Source organism: Ursus arctos, unplaced genomic scaffold (genome assembly GCF_023065955.2).
Source record: "Ursus arctos isolate Adak ecotype North America unplaced genomic scaffold, UrsArc2.0 scaffold_2, whole genome shotgun sequence".
NCBI lineage: Eukaryota > Metazoa > Chordata > Mammalia > Carnivora > Ursidae > Ursus > Ursus arctos.
Window position 1 is genome coordinate 96,295,979 of NW_026622874.1, and position 21,310 is coordinate 96,317,288.

The following is a 21,310-nucleotide window of genomic DNA, read 5'->3' on the forward strand; positions in this document are numbered from 1 at the left end:
TTAATTCAGGACCAGTCTATCCCGTACACTACCCCTATCATGAGAAATTTTTTTAAAAGCTACCAACGCCCATGCCAGCCTAGCAGAATCAGAGTCCCTGAAGGTCACCCATGCCCCAGGGGATCTGCTGGCTGATAACATCAGAAGCAGGGAGCCCTAGGAAAACAGGTGTGACTGGAGCAAGGACTCAAGGGTGCCTAAGGGGCCTTACTGCACCCCTGCCCAAGCCCTCTACCCTAAGGCGCATCCCTCTCCACCAAACTCAGGGGCTGATAAGCTGTGGCCTAACTGGTGCCCCTCACCGGCAAGGGATCAGCTGATACCCTGGAGCCCAGGCCGAGGGGACCACAGGTCACAGGGAAAAACAGCCAGAAGGAGAGCAAATACTACAAGAGAGAAATCAAGAGCCTAGCCCAACAGCTTACACAGAAAAAGCAGGGTTAATGAATCGGACTGAACAAAAACTTAAAATGGACACAGTCAAAACCAGCAGAGAAGAGAGAGGTGTTGGTGGAAAGAGGGCAGAGAAACTGATTTTGGAAACCAAGAAGAAAAAAGCACACACGGTGGGTCTTAATAACTTCAGAAATAATCCCAATTCTGAATTTCCGAAAAACAAAACAGACTGCACAATTTTAAAATCCAGCAGGGGGAAAAAAAAATCAACCCAATAAAACATTACAAGAAAAGATACCCTCCCCAAAAATAATGGTAGAAAGAAAAACAAAATATTGCAGAAGTCCTAATATAACCACAATGACTCTAAATGTACACCAGCTAAATTCACTAATCAAAGACAGACCTCAACCTGGGTTTAAAAAACAAGATCCCGGGGCACCTGGGTGGCACAGCGGTTAAGCGTCTGCCTTCGGCTCAGGGCGTGATCCCGGCGATCTGGGATCGAGCCCCACATCAGGCTCTTCCGCTATGAGCCTGCTTCTTCCTCTCCCACTCCCCCTGCTTGTGTTCCCTCTCTCGCTGGCTGTCTCTATCTCTGTCGAATAAATAAATAAAATCTTAAAAAAAAAAAAAAAAAAAGATCCCACATCATATATCTAAACCAAACACATTCAAAGCAAAGGGATTTGTTAAGACCGAAAATAATGTTAGAGAAAAAAGCTTTATCGGGCCCGCGGAAACGAAAAACGAAAGCAATAAACAGGATTCTCGTTGCATCGACACAAATAGAATTTAAGGTGACAAACATCATCTAGGAGGAAAAAAGAGTCTACATATACACCAGGAGAAGAAACTATTGATCAGGAACATGTAAAGACCGTGCTCGTATGTGTAGCTAACAATACAGCCTTAACGTAATATAATAAAAAAGCTGTCAAAACTATAGGAAGAACATTAGCAGAGACATGGAAGAATTAAGTACCACGAATAAGCTCAAAAAAATACATACAGTGAAAATTTTATCCCCAAACAAAAAACACATTATTTCTGAGCACATATGGTTCACAAAAATCTACCAAGTGCAAATGCACCCAAAAGGTCTCTTGCATATTTATTCCAAAGAAATCTGCGTCACGTGAACTACAGCCTCCGACCATATGCAATCAAAACGGACATCAATAGCCTAAGAAGTCTTTTTTTAATGTCAAAAATCTAGAAAACATCTACTATTAACTAACCCTTGGGTTAAAGAGGAAATTACAAGGGAAATTACAAAATGAAGGCACTTTTACAAAGTGAATAAAAATGAAAGCACTGAGTGTCAAAGTTTGTGCAGCACTGCTAAAGCAATTCTTAGAAGAGGTATTAGGGCTTTGAATATGTTGATCAGAAAACGAGAAAGATTTTGGGGCGCCTGGGTGGCACAGCGGTTAAGCGTCTGCCTTCGGCTCAGGGCGTGATCCCGGCGTTGTGGGATCGAGCCCCACATCAGGCTCCTCCGCTATGAGCCTGCTTCTTCCTCTCCCACTCCCCCTGCTTGTGTTCCCTCTCTCGCTGGCTGTCTCTATCTCTGTCGAATAAATAAAATATTTAAAAAAAAAAAAGAAAGAAAACGAGACAGATTTTAATCAAAAAGCTGAGCATTCCGAATAAGAAGTCTGGAAAAGAGAGTGGCCTCTTAAGAGACAGGAGTGAAATGAAGGAGAGAAATCGGGGACATGAACAAAGACAAAGAGGTCAAGAAGGGCAAAAGCTGGGTTTCCTTGAGGGATTAATAAGACAAACAAACCCACAAACTCTACATGAGACTGAAAATAAGTCGCAGATAAATTCAGAGACAGAGATTCTAGAAAGACAACTCACAACAGCTAGCGCTAAAAACCAGATTTGCAAAACTCATGAAGGTATTGTGAACACTCATACACGAATAAAGGTTAAGGGATGCCTGGGTGGCTCAATCAGTTAAGCGTCTGCCTTGGGCTCAGGTCATGATCCCAGGGTCTTGGGATCGAGTCCCGCATTGGGCTCCTTGCTCAGTGAGGAGCCTGCTTCTCCCTCTGCCTACTGTTCCCCCTGCTTGTGCTCTCTCCCTCTCTCTCTGTGTCAATAGATAAATAAAATCTTAAAAGAAAAAGACTAAATGTTAAAACCTAGATGAAATGGATGTGTTTCCAGAAAGTTATCAAATGCCCAAACTGGTCAACGCAAGGCTGAAGACTAATAAAAAAAAGTGAAATGGTAAATGCCTGCCAGCCACGCTCCGTGTCAGGACCCAGAGTGGGACGGGTGAGCCTGACCACAAGGAACCTACAGAGCCCACCCTCATCTTAGAGGAATGAGTCCAAAACAATTTTCACCCATTTTCTACAAGGACCCGTCTAATTTCAATTCCAAATAGGTAAGGCTAAGGAAAGTATAGGCCAATTTCATTGCATAGCACAGATGTTAAAAACTCTACAACAAATCCAACCATATTTTAAAATCCAAGACAAAGAGGCGTTTACCCCACGACGCAATGCAGATTTGGCCTCAAAGCTTCCATCGCTGTAATGTAACGTATCACACGCATGGAATGAAGGATCAAAACCACATGGACTTGAAGCGATTTTAAGAAAAAGTATTTGCTAAAGGTCAACACCTATTTATTATTAAAAAACAAAACAAAACCCTCAGAAAAGGAGGGGAAAGAGACTCAAGGTAGTTCCTCAACCCGATTAAGGCTTCTACCAAAAATCCCCTTTCGGCACAACCCCTGGCGACCAGGAAAGAGCAGGCCACCATCACCCACGAAGATGCAACAGAGTCCCTGAGGTTCCGGCCAACCAAACAAGTCGCTCTGGCTCAAGGACTGGAAGGAAAGGGACAACAAAAGTGTCACTTTTTTGCAGACAATATTATCCCCAGAGAAAGGCAAGAGTCAAGGAAATCAGAAAACTAGAAAGAGATTCAGCAAGCCCATCAGTTTCCAAATCAGTAAACAAAACCAGTTGTCTTCCTCCACACCACAATCATCAATTAGAAAAAAAAAAAAAAAAGTTTATTTTAAATAAAACACTGGTCACAACTACTACTTCTAATAAAGAATTCAAGAAACCTTTTTGGAGGAAGAAGACCTAAACAAGAGAAATATCTTTGTTCAAGGACGGGACAACTTAAAAATTCTTCATTCTGCATGCCGCCCCGCCCCCCCACCGCCAAATTAACCTGTATATTTCATCCAAATCCAACAGAAACTCCAGCAGAATCTGGGGGGAACTGGACAGAAATGTGCACGAAAGAACAACGAACCTTGAGCTGCCAAGGTATTTTGAAAAAGAAGATCAAAGAGGGTAAATTCACCTGATCAGAAATTAAGAGGCATATAAAGGCTCCGTAACATGGTGTGGTACCGGCACAAGAAGAAACAAATTGGGGAAGGGGGAACAAAAGAATGACCCCAGAAACATACCCACATATATACGAGGATGGGACATATTAAGAGGCAGCTTCCCAAAAACCACTGGGTAGGAGACAGGACTGCTCAGCAGGTAGTGTTGGAAAAACTAGCTACCTCTTTGTACAAAAACCATCTCAGACCTAAAGATCTAAACTTGGAAGACCAATCTATAGCTATCAAAATACGAGGATCTTTGGGGCGCGTGGATGGCTCAGTCGTGTGTGTTCCAGCTCAGGGTTGTGAGTCTGAGCCCCATGTTAGATGTGGAGAGTACATAAATAAATAAACTTAAAAAAATTTTTTGAATATCTTTGTGATTTCGAGTTGGGAAAGACGTTCTCAAGATGGAAAATCACACCAAACCTGAGGGTAAAAGTCTGACAGATGTGACTTCCTCAGAATTAAGTTTTTCTACGTATTGAAGGACACTACGGACAAATCAACAAGAAAGACTGGGAAAAGATTATCTGCAACAGCAAAAACCAACAAAGGATTAGCATATAAAACATACAAAGAACTCTTGCAAATCAACAAAAACAGGGTAAACCATTAAAACAAAACAAAACAACACTATATGCTCAGACAATTTACAGAAGAGTAAATCTGAAATCTAACAAGAATAAAAGAGGTCGATAACAAGTATGAACCTTACCGGTGATCAGAGAAAACTCGCACAACGCTGAAGTACCACTTTCAAACCATCAGAATGGCAAAAAGTCTCCAGGAAGTGCTGACGTGAACATGGAGAGCGCTGTGGTGCCCCCGCTCTGGGAAGCAATCCGGCAGCGCTGAGTGACATTAACAGCCCTGTGCACTCTGGACTCAGTAACCCACTCCTGGACCATCCATCACGCGAGCTGTGTTAAGGATGCCCGAGGCACTGGGGTGTCAGAGGCCACGGTGCGGGGCCACCCCCACGGAAATGGACACAGGAACCGCGTGCCCCCCAAATTCATACGATGAAGTCCTAGCCCTTGATGTGATGACATCTGGAGGTGGGCTTTTGGGACATACTTGGGTTTAGATGAGGTCACGAGGGTGGGGTCCCCGTGCTGGGATTAGCGACCTTATAAGAAGAGACACGGGGGTGCTCCCTCACTCTCTCTGTCCGCCTGCCACATGGAGTATACAGCGAGAAGGCGGCTGTCTGCAAGCTCAGGAGAGGACACTCACCAGGAATGCAATCGGCAGGTACCTTGACCTTGCCCTTTCAGCCCCCAGAACTATGGGAAATAAAACGTGTATTGTTGAAGCCACCCGGTCTATGGCATTTTGTTGTATCTTCAGATGGAATCCAATGCTGCTACCGTGAAGGACGACCAAAACTTCAGGGAGGAACACGGACAGATCTCAAAACCAGTGATGAGTGACAAGGAGGGAGAGAAAGGGGTCCAGCACGATGCCAGACAGGAATGAAGCTCCCTGCACCTATGAAGCAGGCCACACAATTCACAAGAACACAGCCGCGTAAAGGCAGACTAAACACACTAGCATGGGGCTGGGGGTCCAGAAATGGGGATGGCGCATAAAGGAGGAAAACTTTAATAAGATGAATGACGTCTGCTGTGAACTGAGGAGTGATGTAGGGTGAGAGACACACACACACACGCACACACCCTGAAGGCAGGCAGAAAACAGGGATCCGGACTTTCCTGCCCATCCCGTACAAATGAGCATTAAAACTCTTACAATCTGACTTAAGGATTTCAATCTTTAACATGATAAAAACAGTTGGCAAGCTGTTCCCAAACTCTGAAAATGACTGTGAACTGAGCTGGTAATGGCCCCTCGTGGCGATTCCACTCCGGAGGGGTCATGACACACCTATCTGAATAGACCCTCGCAGACACACGTATACAGCTGCAAAAGATTTGGTATTTTGCTGTAACTTATGGAACCTGTCAATTTCATTCACAATTTACACCAGCTTCTAATTATACTTAACTGAATATTAACCATTCTAATTGCTTAATGCTTTATTGGCTCCATCTAAAGTATTGAGGGACATCTGGCTTGGCAAATGGGATCCTGCCTGCTACCAGGAGAGCGAGCTTAGAGCACACATTCCTCCCCACGCTCTCAAGTCTACCGTCACCCAGGACCGGAGCATCTCAAAGGCATTACCCGGAAGTCTGCACCAGCAAAGCAGTCCGAGGAAACTTCCTACCATCTGGAATGGTAACTGTAATATTCCTGCTTTGTTTGTGTCGCCGACGGCTGGGGGCAGGGTGACAGCAGCACTGAGGACCCAGGCCCCTTCCATCTTCCCGCTCCGCCACCCCTGCCTCTGCCCCATCCGGGGGGTGGGGAGGGGGCTACAATGCTCGGATTGGTGGCGGCAGGCCCCAGAGCCCCCTCGCCCGCAGGCCTGTTCATGGGCTTTGTCCCGGCTCATCTCCTTTTAGGAGAGAAGAAGCCCTTTCTCATGAGCAACTCTGACATTGCCTGTTTCTGCAACCAAAACAAAGTGAAATCCCCACCACGCCTGGCCAGGGGAAGGCACTGCCAGGACAGTTTAGACAAACTTCCAGTTTCATCCCGGAGCAGAAAAGAGTGAGGAGAGACCCTGGGTGGGCAACTAACCGTGACTGCTCTTAGCCAAACACAGCCTTTTCACAAGTTCCTCTGTCATACTGGTTCCAAACCAGGGCAGTGCCCCTCGCAAGGCCCCAGAGGAGAAGGCCGGAGGAAGACCAGAGGAGAGCAGAGTGAGATGGGAGCGACATGGGCATTAAAAGGAGCATCCTGGGGAACAAGCAAGAGCTGCAAACAAGAGGTCAAAAAGGAACAGACTCAAAACTGTGACCAGAGTCCCCATATCTGACCCACCATTTCCACTCCTACGTACGTACCTAAGAAATCTGGAAACCTACTTCGCACCAAAACTTGCACACGGACAGGCATTCATAGCAGCGTTATTCATAAAACCCCAAAGCAGAAACCATCCAAGTGCCCATCTCTCGTGGCATGATAATCAGATGTATCTCCACACCGTGGGATATTATTCAGCCACAGAAAGGAATGACGGATGGATCCGTGCCACAATGTGGATGGACCTGGAAGACATCACACTGAGCCAAAGAAGCCAGACACAAAAGGCCACATATTGTATGATCCCATTTATATGTGAAATATCCGAATCAGGCAAATCCACTGAGACAGAAAGTAGAGTAAGGGTTACAAGAGCCTGGGGCAGGGAGGGGGAGGGGAGGTGCGGGGCAGATGCAAGGGTCATGGCTAACAGGTATGGGTTTCTTGCTGCAGTGGTGACAATGTTCTACCATTTGACTGTGGTGATAGTTGCAGAACATTATGAATACACGCCAAAAAAAAAATGAATCGCACACTTTGAAAAGGTTAAAGCGGTGAATTTTATATGAATTTTATCTTAAAAAAAAGAGAGAGAAACAGGGGCTCCTGGCTGGGCTCAGTCGGTAAAGCATGCAACTCTTAATCTTGGGGTCGTGAATACAAGACCCATGTTGGGTGTAAAGCTTACCTTTAAAAAAAAAAAGTAAAAAGTAACAGAACAGAGGTACTGGGCATTGTGTTGAGGGAGCTATTCTTTGAAGCATGTTCAATAGGAAAAAAAAATGTTTTCAAGAGCACTCTGCACCATCGTGCCCCCCCCCACCAAAATGGAAAACTAGTTGTACACTCAAATGTTTCCAGGTCACGCTGTCCCTTAAAAAATAGAAATCTGTAAGATTTTCAGACATCCTAATGGCCCTAACCCAAATAACAGGCTCTGTTCAACTTCTGAAAGCAGGGGCTCCTTGGCCTGCGCAGTCCACTCCTCACACCCAACGGGGAAGGAATATGCTGGAAAACCTATAGACAGCATTAAGAAAACCTCCCTGTTTGAGACTAAGAATCAGCTTTTGGGAAAACGCCCTGAGCCTCTCAAACAAACAGCAGGCCTCTTGCAGACGCGGCACACTGGCCACCACGCCACACGCAGGCGCCTGGTTTCAAGCCCATTTGGAGAAGCTCCGTGGAAGAACAGCTGGACGGCAGGTGTGTCTGGGGTAAGGAAGGGCAGGCAGGCAGCTGTGCTGGGACGGGTGGAAGGGCCCGACCACTCGACCCCCGTGGGAACACTGCACCCCCATCCTGGAGCTGCACGGCCCCCATCAGGAGGAGATGTGGGCGCTTTAGGGGCAGCAGTCAATTCGGGCGAGTATTTCTTAGCTGGACACCAAACCGCCGCCAGGGGCAAAGCAGCAGGAGACTTTCTGCGAAGTCCGCAAACACAACGCTCCGTCCCGGCAGCTGAGGCTCAGTTTACTGGTCCCAGAAGCCTTGCACTTCGGCCACCTGGAAATAACACCACACTGGAACCTTTTTAAACCTTCTCCCACCTTTCCTGTTCACCCCAAGGTGGTTCTCACACCTCTTCTTTTCTCCGTAAACCGTCTTAGCTCTTTGACGCTTCCCATTCCCCTCCCGCATCCCAGGGAAAATGGAAGAATCTCACAACAGGGCCCTCAGCTTTCTTCCGGCACCCCTAACTTACAAGTGAGCCCTCTCTCCAACCTGCAAACAAGTTCGAGCCTTTGCATCCCGAAACAACCCTCCCGCACACCACCGCCTGCCCTGCACTTCCCACGCGTCTCGCACCTCGGGCTTGTCCCAGCCAGCCGCTCCGGGGAGAGGTGGGACTGGAAGGCACCCCGGGCAACCCGTGAGGCGGCCGGCCTGTCCCCGGGGCGCAAGTGGCTCGGGGGCTGCACAGAAAGTGGCCGTCCTGATAGCTGGCAGGCACGAACCCCCCCCAGTACCTACCTACCTGACTTGCCACCAGGTATCACGCTATAATTAGTCATTGTAATTGAAGCTGAACGTAATTAATTACATAATTTCAAAGTGTTCAAGTTTAATTCCATTAAAATTACATCATGAAACTGGGGAATTACAAAGGATTACCGACAAAAAGCAAATAGGGAAGAATAAAGAGACTCCAAGCTGACTCCCTGCACATCTGAGTCACGCCCAACGCTCAAGTACAGGGCAGTCACCCCACCTGCTTTTAATAAACCCATGGGGCCCAGCCAGGCAGCAGTGTGCGAGGGCCAGCTCCAGGCACCAGGTGACACCAGCCTGCCGGACGCTCAGGGTCAAACAGACCCGGAAGGCCACTCCCTCCCTGCCCTGCTCCCTGTCCCTTCCCCACACTCAGGGTCTCTGCAGACACCTCGCCCACAGGTGGCCCCTGCTCGGCCACAGCCCCCACGACCCCAGGGGCCCTGCCCCAAAACACCAGGGCCCAGGATCCTCCCTCTTCCACACCCCACGCACTGAGGCTGGTATCTCTCCCCCACCCCTCTCCATCTCTCACCAGGACCATGCCTTCCACAGGGTCTCCTCCCCACTGCTTGTCTTTACCACCTCTCCCTCCTCACTCTGGTCGGCCCTTCATGTGACTCAGCGGGGCTCTGCACAGAGGTCCTGACCTGTCTGCTCCACGCCCAGGCACACGCAATATGGATTTACATATTCCTTATGTTTACTTTCTGTCTCCCCTGCTAGAATGTAAGTTCCTTGAAGGCAGGGGTATCCGCTGTTGTGGCCATTAGAACGCTGTGCCAGAACAGTGCATGGCCCAGAGGAAGTGAAATAAGTCAGTGGAGCAAGATGGCAAATGACCATCTTCCCAGGCCCCGCCCTTATAACCTGACACCTGGGGATACTGCGTGTCCTGTGGTTTTCTGACCAGCAGAGCTGGGGGCTTAGTCCACCCAGCACCCTAGGGGTGACCAGGCACCGTGGAGACAGACTCTCTGGATAAATGAATGAATGGCCCCAACAGTCCATGAGTCACTGCAAAACAAACAAAACCGCCGAAAACTTCACTCACGCAGGCTGTATTATTTCTAAGACCATTGCACCTTTTTGTATGTATTTTTTAAATTTATAACTTCTTACCAAAAGCTGCATCATCCATAAAACAAAAAAACACAGACATGCAAAAAAGTCATCCAAATTCAGAGTAGTCCAAAAGCTCCATTTTTCCATGATAATTCCCTGAGTAAACTAGGCTGAGATCTAAGGAGTAGATGTGCTCGGGCTTCTTCTCTCGGGACAGATGCCCACCTGCAGACCGCATACAAAGCCAGTCTCTCGCTGAACGCACCCCAACATTGCCTCTGATGTGGAACACGAAGACAGAACCCCGTGTGATTGGTACTGGGAGGTGATGCTGCCTGGATCTGAATCCAGCATCCCTGTAGGGCCTAAATCAACTGGACTCCCGGGCGCTGAGCGAGCAGAGATTTTGTGCTGACCATCACGGGGCAAAATATAAGTATTAGGCTCTAACAGCAAACTGCTCCCCGGCATCAGCTTCAGGCCCCGTGTCTCAGAGAAGAGCCCTGGTGAGAGTCGTGCTCCCCAGCCTGCCGCAGCTGGACACGGCTCGGCTTCTCCCCTGCCAGCCCCTTCCCTCCCTCCCCTTCCTCCTTCCCCGTGGCCCGGGTCCCATGAGCAGGCCTCTCGCCTGCCTACCATTTATTTCCCCAAATCTCCTCCAACGCATTTGCTGCCGCACAGACGGGCCACAGAGGCCAACAGGGGGCACAGAACGGAGGGCTGCTTTCAGCTCGAGGCTGTCGCTGCACCCCACCTGTCAGATAACCTTTGCTGATGGGAATGCTCATTGCCAGGCGGAGCAGGATCTGATTACCTTTCCTGGGGAGCTCTACTGCTATGAATGGACTCTGAAGTCTCAAGGCTGGGGAGGCTCTAGGAAATTTCTCAAATCCAGCAAGGTCTCATCCAGAAGGTATCCACCCACCGAGGTCAACCCACGTACCTGCACGCCCACCTCCCAGGCTTCATTTCCATGTCCAGCCACTCACGTTAAGTGACTTCCCCATCCCCGGGCTCGTCTTCGGTCACCCATGGACCTGGGCGCCGCTCCTGAATCCTCCCACAGCCTCATCACAAGGACTCCAGGGCTTCTATGGAGCTGGTCTCATGAATAGCAGGGATAGGCAGGAAAGCCATGGACCAAGGAGTCAGCCTACTGCTTTCCAGCTTCTCACCTACCAGCCGATCCTCTCTCCTCCCTGGGGCCATTGTGTGGATGACAAGAAAGAAATCAAGGGCCCAAAACGCGCCTGCCCCTGGTCAGTACCCGGGAAATGATAGCAGTCAGTGAATACTTAGAAAAAAAAAGGTTGAAGCCTCTGCCTTGTCACCAGTGGACATGAAACCAGTTATAACATGCGCAGTCCACTACGAGCAGCAACGCTGTCCGTCTCTTCCCCCTCCACGGAGACATCCCAGCAGTCCTAGCTCCAGGCCTGGGGCAGTTAACACTCAGGCGGGGGGTCCCCCAGTTAAGATGAGCTCTCCAGCCCTCCCCACCTCAAATGATGCCCACCTCTCAAGCACCAACTGCAAGGGGGACAAATCTTCCACAGGCTGCAACCCCCAGGATTCAAGTTCTCATCCACATTTCAACACCAACCTCTCTGCTGAGCTCCCCCCTCCTTCTCTGCAGGGCTCAGCCCCTGAATTCCCACCAGACCCCCCCAAGTCCCCCAGATCCCGCCAGGAGCACACCCTCTTCGTCAGCCTGGGTGGCTCCTCTCCCTCCTCCCTGTCCCTGTGGACGCGCCCCCTCCCCCATCAGCCACCCAGGCTGGCCCCTGGGGTCTGTGGCTCCTCTCAGCTGCCCCTGGCAACCCTCACTTCCCCAAATCCATGCAAATGCTTATGCGGCCAGACGGTGACGTCACCTCCACAAAAATATCCTAGGTACTTTCTTTGTAAATGAAGAAGCAAAGAAAGCATGCAGGCTATGAAGGCCACTGCTCTGAAGAGGGCCTGGCCCAGGGCCTTTGCCTCGCCGCACGCCAGGCCCAGGGGGTGGCTCCCAGGGGCTGAGCACACGGGAGCCATTTCTCCAGTGCTGACACCCAGACCTTCGTGCCTCTTGCCGCTTGCTTTCTCTTGCATTGGTTGGGCTCTAATCATTACAATACGCACTTTCCCCGTTTAGGGGGAAGTTTCCTCCCATTCAGGCTCTGGGCAGAGTCAAAGAATAAATCTCTGTCAAAGAATTGTTCTGCCTAATTCTATTTTTAAAAATGTGGATTTTTTTTTTTATGTTTTACGTACCACAAATACAATTACATATATTTTAACCAATGCACAGGTCGCTTTACAAGGATGGAATTGAATAAATGGAAATAAATAAGAAATGCAGGTTCCTTTGGCGTATATACCTATCAGTAGCTTTCAAAACACAGCCATTTAAATATAAGCGAGCTCCCTTGCACAATCCTAAGAAGAATTCCGTTTGCCCTCTTAAGTCAACAGCCGAATGAGTCTTAAACCAGAATATCCGGGACTGTCCCCCTTAAAAGAGGCCGACAGCGCTCCTGCAGCGGAACTCACTGGGCGCTACAGCAGGGTGGGATGAAAGAGCGGGTACATAACCCGTGAGGTGGAGAACAGGAGCAGAACGGTCAAGGACAGCCAGAAGCTATGGCGGATGCTTTGTGGGGTCCAGGGAAGGGAGCCAGACCTTAGAGGGGAGTTCTCGGAGACCACCAGCCACCCCCCAGCTGTTCTGCTGGGATGCCCTCTTTCCCACACTTCCCCAGGTGCACAGATCTCAGCCGAGGCCTTCTCTCTGCTCCGGGTGGGGGCTTTTCCCAGTGTGGACTCCCTTCCTCTGCAGCCCTCCGACGACTCACGGCGCACGGCTCCATCGCAGCCAAAATGCCAGCTGCCCGCTCCCGCAGGGTGGCAAGTGCTGCTCCCCTACCCTGCATCACCAGCGCCTGAGGCTCCCGCAGCGCTGGGTCAAAACGGAAGGAAAAGAGCGCGTGAAAGAAGGTCTGACACTCAGAGGTGCAGAGGGAGGATGAGAGCATTCCCCAAAGTGAGCATGAATCTGGGATCTTTAAGTGGAGCAAAAGGTTTAGGTAAGTGGAGCCAACCATCAGGAACTCCGTCTGCTGGCCTAAGGGAACTGGTCTCCATCCTGCACCCAAGTGAGCCACCGTGGGAGTTTAAGGAGAAAGAACAGCAGGATGGGATCAACGGTTTGGGAAGATTAATCTGGCAGCCACATCTATAATGGATTGTGACCTGTTTCCAACAGACACTTTTGAAACAAGTAAAGGCTACACAACTCAGCTCGGCTCTCGTGTGCTAGGAAAGATCTGGCTCTTGCATACAAGCAGCCCCCAAAACTAACTGCACACACACACAGGCACGCGTGCACAAAAGATTTATTAAAGTATTGGTGCGTTGTAAAATGACAACATAATTACATACCAACACGGAGCAAAGTAAAACAATCGCAAACCACTGCTCGCTCCCCTGACAATGACATTTAAGCCACAACTGGCAATACCCTTCCTCTCCCAATCCCACGCCAATGCTGACAAATTTGAGTGGGGAGAAGAGAGACGACGGAGCGACCACCTCCAAGTGACGACTTTCTGACTGCTTAGCGCTGCTCTCCATGCCCTTGGTAGCTCACTGGCCCCCTGAGCTCAACCTGCAACTGTGGGGCCCGGAGGGGACCAAGTCACCTGGATGGGCGCCTTGCAGCAGCCCGGGCTTCCTGCCTGGCTCCCGGGGCCCCCACATGCCTACGGAACAGGAGCATGACCCCAAACCTGACCTTGCCCCCACCCTTGGCTGAATGCTGTGACAGCACACGATATTATGTAAGCAAGGAACCGAGGCACAGCTGCAATGAAGCGATTCCAGTGAATTGATGTTTCCACGAATGCTCCTAAAGTCACAGTCTTGTTTCAAAATCATACGACTTATAACATCTCTGCCGTGTGAACGAGAAGAGAAGCTGGAAATTGATTTGCGGGGCCACTCATAATTTTAGTTGTAATTTCTGTATGTTTGGTGACTAAAATCTTTCCCCCTTTAAAAGGTCTCTGTTCTATGGGCAGTTGCTACCTACACGCTCAGCGAGGGCAGAGCAGAACAATGTGAAACAGAAATAATTCACTGTACACAGAATCGCGTGGGTTCAAGTTCTAGGTCAACTACCTTGGTGAAAAACAGAAAATAAAGGACATGTTTCACCATTATCTGCCACACCTTTCAGAATGAAGCAAAAATGGTGATAGGAGCAACAGAATGTTCCTATTTTCGGGGTAAGAAAAAAAAAAGTCTTTTCCAAACCTAATCAGAAAAATTAAATGCACAATCCCCTCCAGCAAGAATTTTATTTTTAATTTTCATTTACATAGTATCTTTCTTCCAAGAATCTCAAAATAATGGAGCTCCACAAATACTTACAAAGGAAAAAAAAAAAAAAAGAAAACAACAGTTGTCACAACACAGGAGGGGACAGGCTTGGCAGGGCCAGAGCTCAGAAGAGGGGCAAGAAATGGGCGGCAGCCGGGACAGCAGGCGTCCAGGGCTGGCAGCGCCCGGGCTGAGGGCGGCGCCTCTGAGGCCCTTCCTTACCAACGGCCCACAGGCCTTGCTCCTGCTTGCAGCTTCAGGCTCCTGAAGACAAGGCTTTACCTTTGGGGTCATTTACTAGCGTTCATCAAAATATTCTGACCTCAACAGCGGTTTCTCCCCTAAAACCGGAGAGAAGCTGGCAATCAACCAAAGACGCTCACAGGTCTAAAATATCAACAGAACCAAGATGCCTAAAAAGGACTTCCTATTCTTTCTGGTCTTAAAAACATAAAACTATATGAGAAAATAAAACATTAAAAATGTGCTGGGGGGAAAGAACCAATGTAAAAGAGACTTTTAGGAGGAAATTGGGAAGAAGCTTTTAAGCTAGTTGTTTTTGTTGTTGGGTTTTTTTTTTCCAGCTGAGTGGACAGGATCCGAACGTCTTACATTTAGCAAAAAGCTGTCAACACCCAAATAAAATCTTAATGACAGTCAGAATGGCATTCCATTTCTTGCCATTTCGCAATGTTCACTTAAGAAAGAGCTAATTTGTCAATTTGTTTTTCCCTTAACCAAACTCGGAACACCTCGCAACCATACATAACTTTAAAAAAAAAAAAAAGAAAAAAAAAACGTTAAGTCCTTTAACTTATTGGATAAACAGCCAAATACAAAGATGTCTTTAAGGAAACAAGCCCCATGCTGGTATGCTCAGGATAATGCTAAGACAGAACTAAGCTTCAGAGTAAGTTCTGGTAATTTCTTCCAAGGTTAACTTCATAAATCACAGTCAAAAGCACTGAGGGTTTCAATTGTCAGCTGAGAGGGCCCCACTGTGGCTTCTTGGGTTCTATAAAGGTGTGGGCCAGCTCATTTTCACAAGTGCTTCAACGGAAGGAAGCAGAGCCTATGCATTTCCGTGTGAATCGTCCTACCTGGCTATTTTTCCCGGCTGCTTCATGGCGCTGCGTAAATTCCTGGGAGGAATGAACACTCCCAACCTCGCTCCTTCGGGGGGGGGGGGGTATCCTCTAGGTGGGCATCATACCAAACACGTCTGAGGAACTTCCTGGGCTGCCCTCAGCCCAGGGCTCTAAGAAACACAAAAATTCTGCGGACTGCCCTGGGCCTCCTGCAGCAAGGAAGAGCCTTCAGATTCAAACGAAGAAAATGACAAGATTTATTTCGTGCACGAACACCATCCTCTCAGAATTTAATTACAGCAAGAATGAGAATTATTTTTATTAGAGAGTTGTTTACTTTTCGAAGGGAAGGTCGTCGACGGGTTCTGCAACAAATTAGATGTCTTTCAGAAACCCTTGTTTGCCCTCATTATGTTTTTTAACTGTGACATACCACGTGAATAGGGTAGCACGTGGACTTTCTAAAAATCCAAGGTGCTTCAAAGCTGCTTCTGCGATGGTGCCAGTGAAGGCGACACCATCGCCATCGGTCCCCCCTTAATCCCAGGGCACTTCCGGCAGGGACACCTCCCGCCTAGCCAAAGGCCACTCTCCTTACCCACCTTCTCAGGAGACAGCTGAAATGGGGACTGATTACAGCTCAGCAAATCCAAAACTGTGACAGGAACAACAGCGCAATACAAATCGTAGCTGTCCTCTTCAATAAAATCAATACCTGAACACCAACCCAAACCTGCTTCTTAAACATAGAGCAAAACCATGCTATTTAGCTGGCTTTGAAAACCACAATAGGAAGAGTGGCCGAGAAAATTCAGAGAGCCCCACTACTGACATTTGTTGAAACCAACTCGGTTTGGTGGGTTGTTTGGGGGCCGGGGCGGGGGGGATGCTATGTGAGTTTATATCCCTCAATGTAGAGTTTTTAGGAAAAGTAATTTCTCTCTGAATTCTAAATTATCGAGGTGTAATAAAATTTATCCAAATGCTCATGTCAATAAATGTTTATTAAATCAGAAATCACAAGTGAATTCACAACTTTGCCAGAAATGCTACATAATACAGATATTAAATCACTTGTCTAATTACGCCATTAAAGTTCCTTTTTCACTCCATGATCTGCACACGCATAGCTGTTTTGGGTGTCCAGACATACACAGGCATCTAGTTCCTAAAATGCCCAGCACGACTGGAACGTCCAGGTAAACAGTAGTGGGGCGCACTGAGAGGTCACGGGGCCCCTCTTCAAATAGCTCCAACAAAACAAATGGCCAGAAGTAAAAAGTGTCTCTGTGCTTTGCTATAATAAGATTCAAACACAGGATTCCAAGAATTCCACCTGTTTCCAATTAGATACCAGAATTGCTTGAGTGTTTAAACTACATTCACTTGCTACTTATACAAAACAATTCTTCCGGGTTTTTTGAACGTTTTAAGTATGTTAAAATAAGATTAAGGGTCTGGTTTAAACAATCAGAGGCAGGGGAATTTCAGTTGAAACCAAAACTATCTCTCTGCAGCCATAATGCAGAGCTTCAGACAAAACAATAGAACAAGATAACCAATTTCTTTGACAATTACTTGTAAAAATCAGACCTTTCACAGGAAAAGCGATTATACATCTACATTTTTATACGTTAAATGAAGTATAAATAGCTTTTTAAGTAATTTCTGAAATAACATATGATCCTATAAAGTAACTTGCAGGTCAAGTTTGTGGTACAGACGATCAGATACACCTGCCTTTTAACTATGTGAAATTTACATGATGCCAAACGCATGAACTGTGTAAAACAGAAGCACAGGTAGGAATTTGGCCTAGCTCTATAGGGTTTTTCACGTGATGAATTTCTCTTTGAAAAATGTGCCAGCTTCCCTCTAACAAATTTGTCCTTCCTTCCTTTCACTGAGGATGTTCCTTGTGCTTTATAAATGAGCTAAAATGAATACAGATTTTCTACTTCGAGCCTTGCTTTGTCTCCTAAGACGGACCGTGAGCACAGCCTGGGGAGCAGTTGCGACTGTTGACTGCTACAGGTGGACCCGGAAGGGGGGTGCTGGTCAGGAAGCACAGACTATCCCTTCTGCACGCTCCTGCAGAAACCCTGCTGGGTCTGTTTTAATTGTACACAACAGGGCCGGAGACTTTTTCAACAGCCATTAAAGGTCTCCGGCTCCATCGGCTCCCCAGACAGCATTTTTAAGGTTAGCTCAGTGGATTAGGAGAGAATAAATCCTGAGGGGATTGGCAGTTTGTCCCCTTGCCCTTCCAACTTCCCCATGTAACTAACTACTGGCAAGAGGTACGTGAAACTGGGGAAGGAGGCAAAGGGGGACTCTACGAACCCAACTGTATCAGGAGCTCTTGCATAACCCCATCCCTTCACTGCCTTGCACCTTTAAAAAAAGGGGAAAAAAACTACATAGTTGCACACAGAGAAAAAAACCTTTAATCCGCTGACAATGACCCCCTCCCACACCCAATCTCAAAGACACCGATATTAAAAGAACCAAGAAAACAAAGACAGCAGCTGTGTAGAACTCCTTGATGATTTGTTTCCTCGGTATTTTCTAAAGGGTACTGAATGGGATACATATCATAATCAAAATAATACACTTCTGGGAAATACTGCCGTAACAGGAAAACACAAAATAAAACCTATCAGAGAAACAGACTTTTGGCAAAACTGGAATTATTTTCTGATTTTGAAAAAGAGGAAAACGTTTCAAGGTACTTTTGCAGAGACTTCTTAAAGGGGAGCACTAGTCATGTAGGAATAACGCCCCAACGGGAAGCCAGTCACCAGCAGGCCCCATCCCCAAAAGCTTCGCTCACAGAGTTACATGAGCTTGTTTTAGAAAGTGTCCTCTTTTCAAACATGTATTTAAAACGCAAATTTATACAATGGTGTTTTTCTTGTTACCAAAAAAAAAAAAAAAGAAAGAAAAAAAAAAGCCTGGTTTTTACAAGTCTGGGATAGGATAAAAACTTGTCCAACTAGTCTTAGCAACACCAAAGCACTGACACTTCCATACCACAAGCCTTTGGGACTAAAAAGGAAACGAAATAGAGCTCAATCTTCAGAAGCTCTCTTTCTGGACACTCAGTCCACATCCCAAGGCTTCACGACCAAGCAGAGGGACAAGAACTCAGGCCCAGCTCAGGGCGGCGTATTGGAGGCATGGGAGGGGCACAACTGTCTTGTCTCCGGCAAACCCGCAGAAGCCCCCAACCTGGGTCTGCGACTAGCTGAGACCCAGCCTCTTTACCCTCAGGTGGCAGTGCCCCAGCCAGCACTGGGCCCTGCCGGCAACCCGATCTCTGGGTCAGGGGTTCTGGAAAGATGAGAAGAGTCTGAAACTAATGAATTCTCTCTTCTCAAACTGCAGTCTCATTGGCTCACTTACTGTCTGTGGGAACAGAGATGACGTTAAACTGGATACCAACTCAAAAGGCCTCTTCAGGGCCCAGAGAAAGAACCAGTTTAGCCTTATACTTGAACTCTGGCATTCCATAGCCAAATGAAGTCTCTCAAACCTGCGATGGAGTGGCAACAGGAAATCATCTAAGGCCAAATCTTTATCTACCGGCCAAAGCCAACGGATGCTCCGTACAGAGAATGATAGTGATGCTCGCTCACGTACTTTTCTTTTTCAAGATCAACACCTTAAAGTTCATTCACGTAAACTGACAAGGAAACTTCCAACCCAACCCTGTAGTTACACAGTTAAACATCCTCATGATACCCTCAAGTAGCTAGGCACCTGGGGGTTCGGGGTGTCAAAGAGTTCATAAAACCTAATACCTCTCTGGAAAGCAAATCCATCTCCCATGGAGTGTTGCCAAGATGCTTAAAAAATAAACCTCACTGATGTTCAGCTAAATGGCCGTTTAGGAAGACAAGAAAAAAAAATTAAGGTTTGTGTCTTCAAAACTCCACAACGGGTTTTACAGTAAGCACAGGAATTAAATTATGGTAAAAGGGAGCTATTTTTACTAAAACAGGGTAGACCAATTTATCAAAAATGCCATTCGGCTGTGTTCATTACATTCAGGAATCTAATTTACACAATAGACACTTTGGAGTAATCTATTTTAGTCAATAAATACTCAAACTCCTTTAAGTTTTAATCTTATCGGAAATACATATTTCACATAGTCTTCTTCCTAGTTAAGCGAGAAATTTGAAGAAATTTCATAACGACTGTGAGTCCGCTTTATCTTTCTCACGTAGGCAGGAACGGAAAACAAGCATATACAATTAAAGTTGTCAGACTCCATTTACGTATGTTTTAATCCAATCCGCTTCATTTCATACGAGGCTGCATCTGGAGTTCATTTGCTTCCCTCCTAAAAGTATCGTAGGTCACTATCACCGGTCCTCCGGGTTAGGAAAGTTCGGTCAAGTTTACCTTCCCGCACCCCTCAGAGTTGGGCGCAGCGGGCGATCCTAAGGGACGCTCGCTGGGCGACCCCCGGAGCACCGGACGGCCCTGGGCCCTCGCGAGCAGCAGACCAACCTCCCCTCCCGCCCCCCCCGCAGCGCTCCCTGGGCTCTGGCCCACAAGCCGCTCACCTTCAACTTGGCTCCGGCTACGCACAACATCCACCTGGCAGAGTCCCGGGGCTGTCCAGGCGCCGCGAGCGCGGAGCCGCCAGGTTCGGGGCGAACCCCGAAGGCGCGCCGCTCCTCTGGGTGGGGGGTGGCAGGCAGTAACGCGCCCCCTGGGCACCACGGCCGCACCGGCGCCGGACGGGGAGCCCCCGCATGATCCCCCCACGGCGCCCCAGGCTCGGCGCGCGGACCATGGCCCGGCACGCCACAGTCGAGGGGGGCCCCCGGGGCTTTGCTTTCGAGAACCCGACCCGAGAAGGCATTTCGGAGAGGACCGGCCGCGCGCTCCATTGCGCCCGCGGACACTGCGGGGGAGGGGGGGGCAGGGCCCCCGATGAGAGGGCCAGAGCGGAGCGGGCGGGTCACTGGGGGCCGCGAGAGCCTCTGGATTCGGGCGAGAGCCGCCCGGACAGGCGGCGGGGAGGAAGCGTCCCCCACCCGGGCAGACGGCGCGCCGGGGCGCAGCGCGGGGCCTGCGCTCGGGGAAAGTTGCTGCCCTCCGCCCGCACCGGCTCCCGCCGGGCGCTCCGACCCACGGGCTCCGCGCGCCGGGCGCCCGCCGCCCCTCGCAAGTTTCCCCCAAGCGCCCCTACCGGGATCTCTGGCCGCAGAGGGGCCGGTCCGCGCCACTCATGCAGGCACACAAAAGAGCGGGGCGGCTACGGGTGGCCCCGGGGCGCCCGCCTGGACGTAAACAAACCCCGGGGTCCGCTCGGGGAGCCCAGCGCCGGGTGCGGGAGCGGCGGCGCGGCCCCCGCTCGCTGACAGCCCTGCGCGGCGGCCGGGGCCCGGGCCGGCCGGGGCCGGGGCCGGGGCGCGCGGACGCCCGGCCGCCCGCCCGGCCACCCGCCCGCCTGGCCGGAGCCGGGCCGCGCCGCCGCCGCCGCCGCCGCCGGTGGCCGCTCTGACCCTCCCCCGAGCCGGCGGCACCACAGCGCCACCAGCCCCAGCTCCGCCGCGCCGGCGGCAGTGGCGGCGGCAGCTCCTCCTGGAGAGGCAGGCGCTTCACCCCCCACAGCAACTCCCCACAAACTTTCCCCGGGAATACGGCGGGCCGGGGGCGCGGGGCGCGCGGCCGGGCGCCGCCGCCGGGCCGCAGCCCCCTCCCGGCGCAGCGCCCGCCGCCGCCGCCGCCCGCCGTCGCCCGCTCCCCGCTCGCGCGCGCACCCCGCGGGCAGCCGGGGCCGCCCCCTCCCCGGTCCCGCGGCGGCGGCGGCGGCGGTGGCGGCGGCGCAGGGCCGGGGGGGCGCCCGGGGTGGGGGCCGACACCGGGGGCAGCGGTGGCGGCGGCGGCTCCCGGCGCCATCTTGGGCTGATCGATGAATTGAACAAAGAGGATCAATTTCTGATCAAGCGAGTTATCAATGGGGGCCGGGGAGCGAGAGGGACTTGTCCCCGACTCGGCCCCGCTTTCCCCGGCACCCCCCTCCTCCCCGCCGCCGCGGCCCCCCGGCGGCCGGGCAGCCCGGGGCCCCGGGGGAGGCCGCGACCGCCCGCAGCCCCCACCCCCGGGCGAGAGGCCGAGCGAGCAGAAGCCTGACCTG

The 21,310-nt window shown here is 50.0% G+C and overlaps 1 protein-coding gene across 1 annotated transcript in view; it reads right to left on the bottom strand.

The window, feature by feature from the left end:
• Nucleotides 1–20,535, bottom strand: part of CUX1 (cut like homeobox 1) — a 339,866-nt gene extending 319,331 nt beyond the window's left edge. Inside the window, 1 exon segment of the mRNA XM_026516065.4 lies at nucleotides 19,728–20,535. Coding sequence (XP_026371850.3) covers nucleotides 19,728–20,057 — 330 coding nt within the window. The 5' untranslated portion in view covers nucleotides 20,058–20,535.
• Between the last annotated feature and the right edge of the window lie 775 nt (nucleotides 20,536–21,310).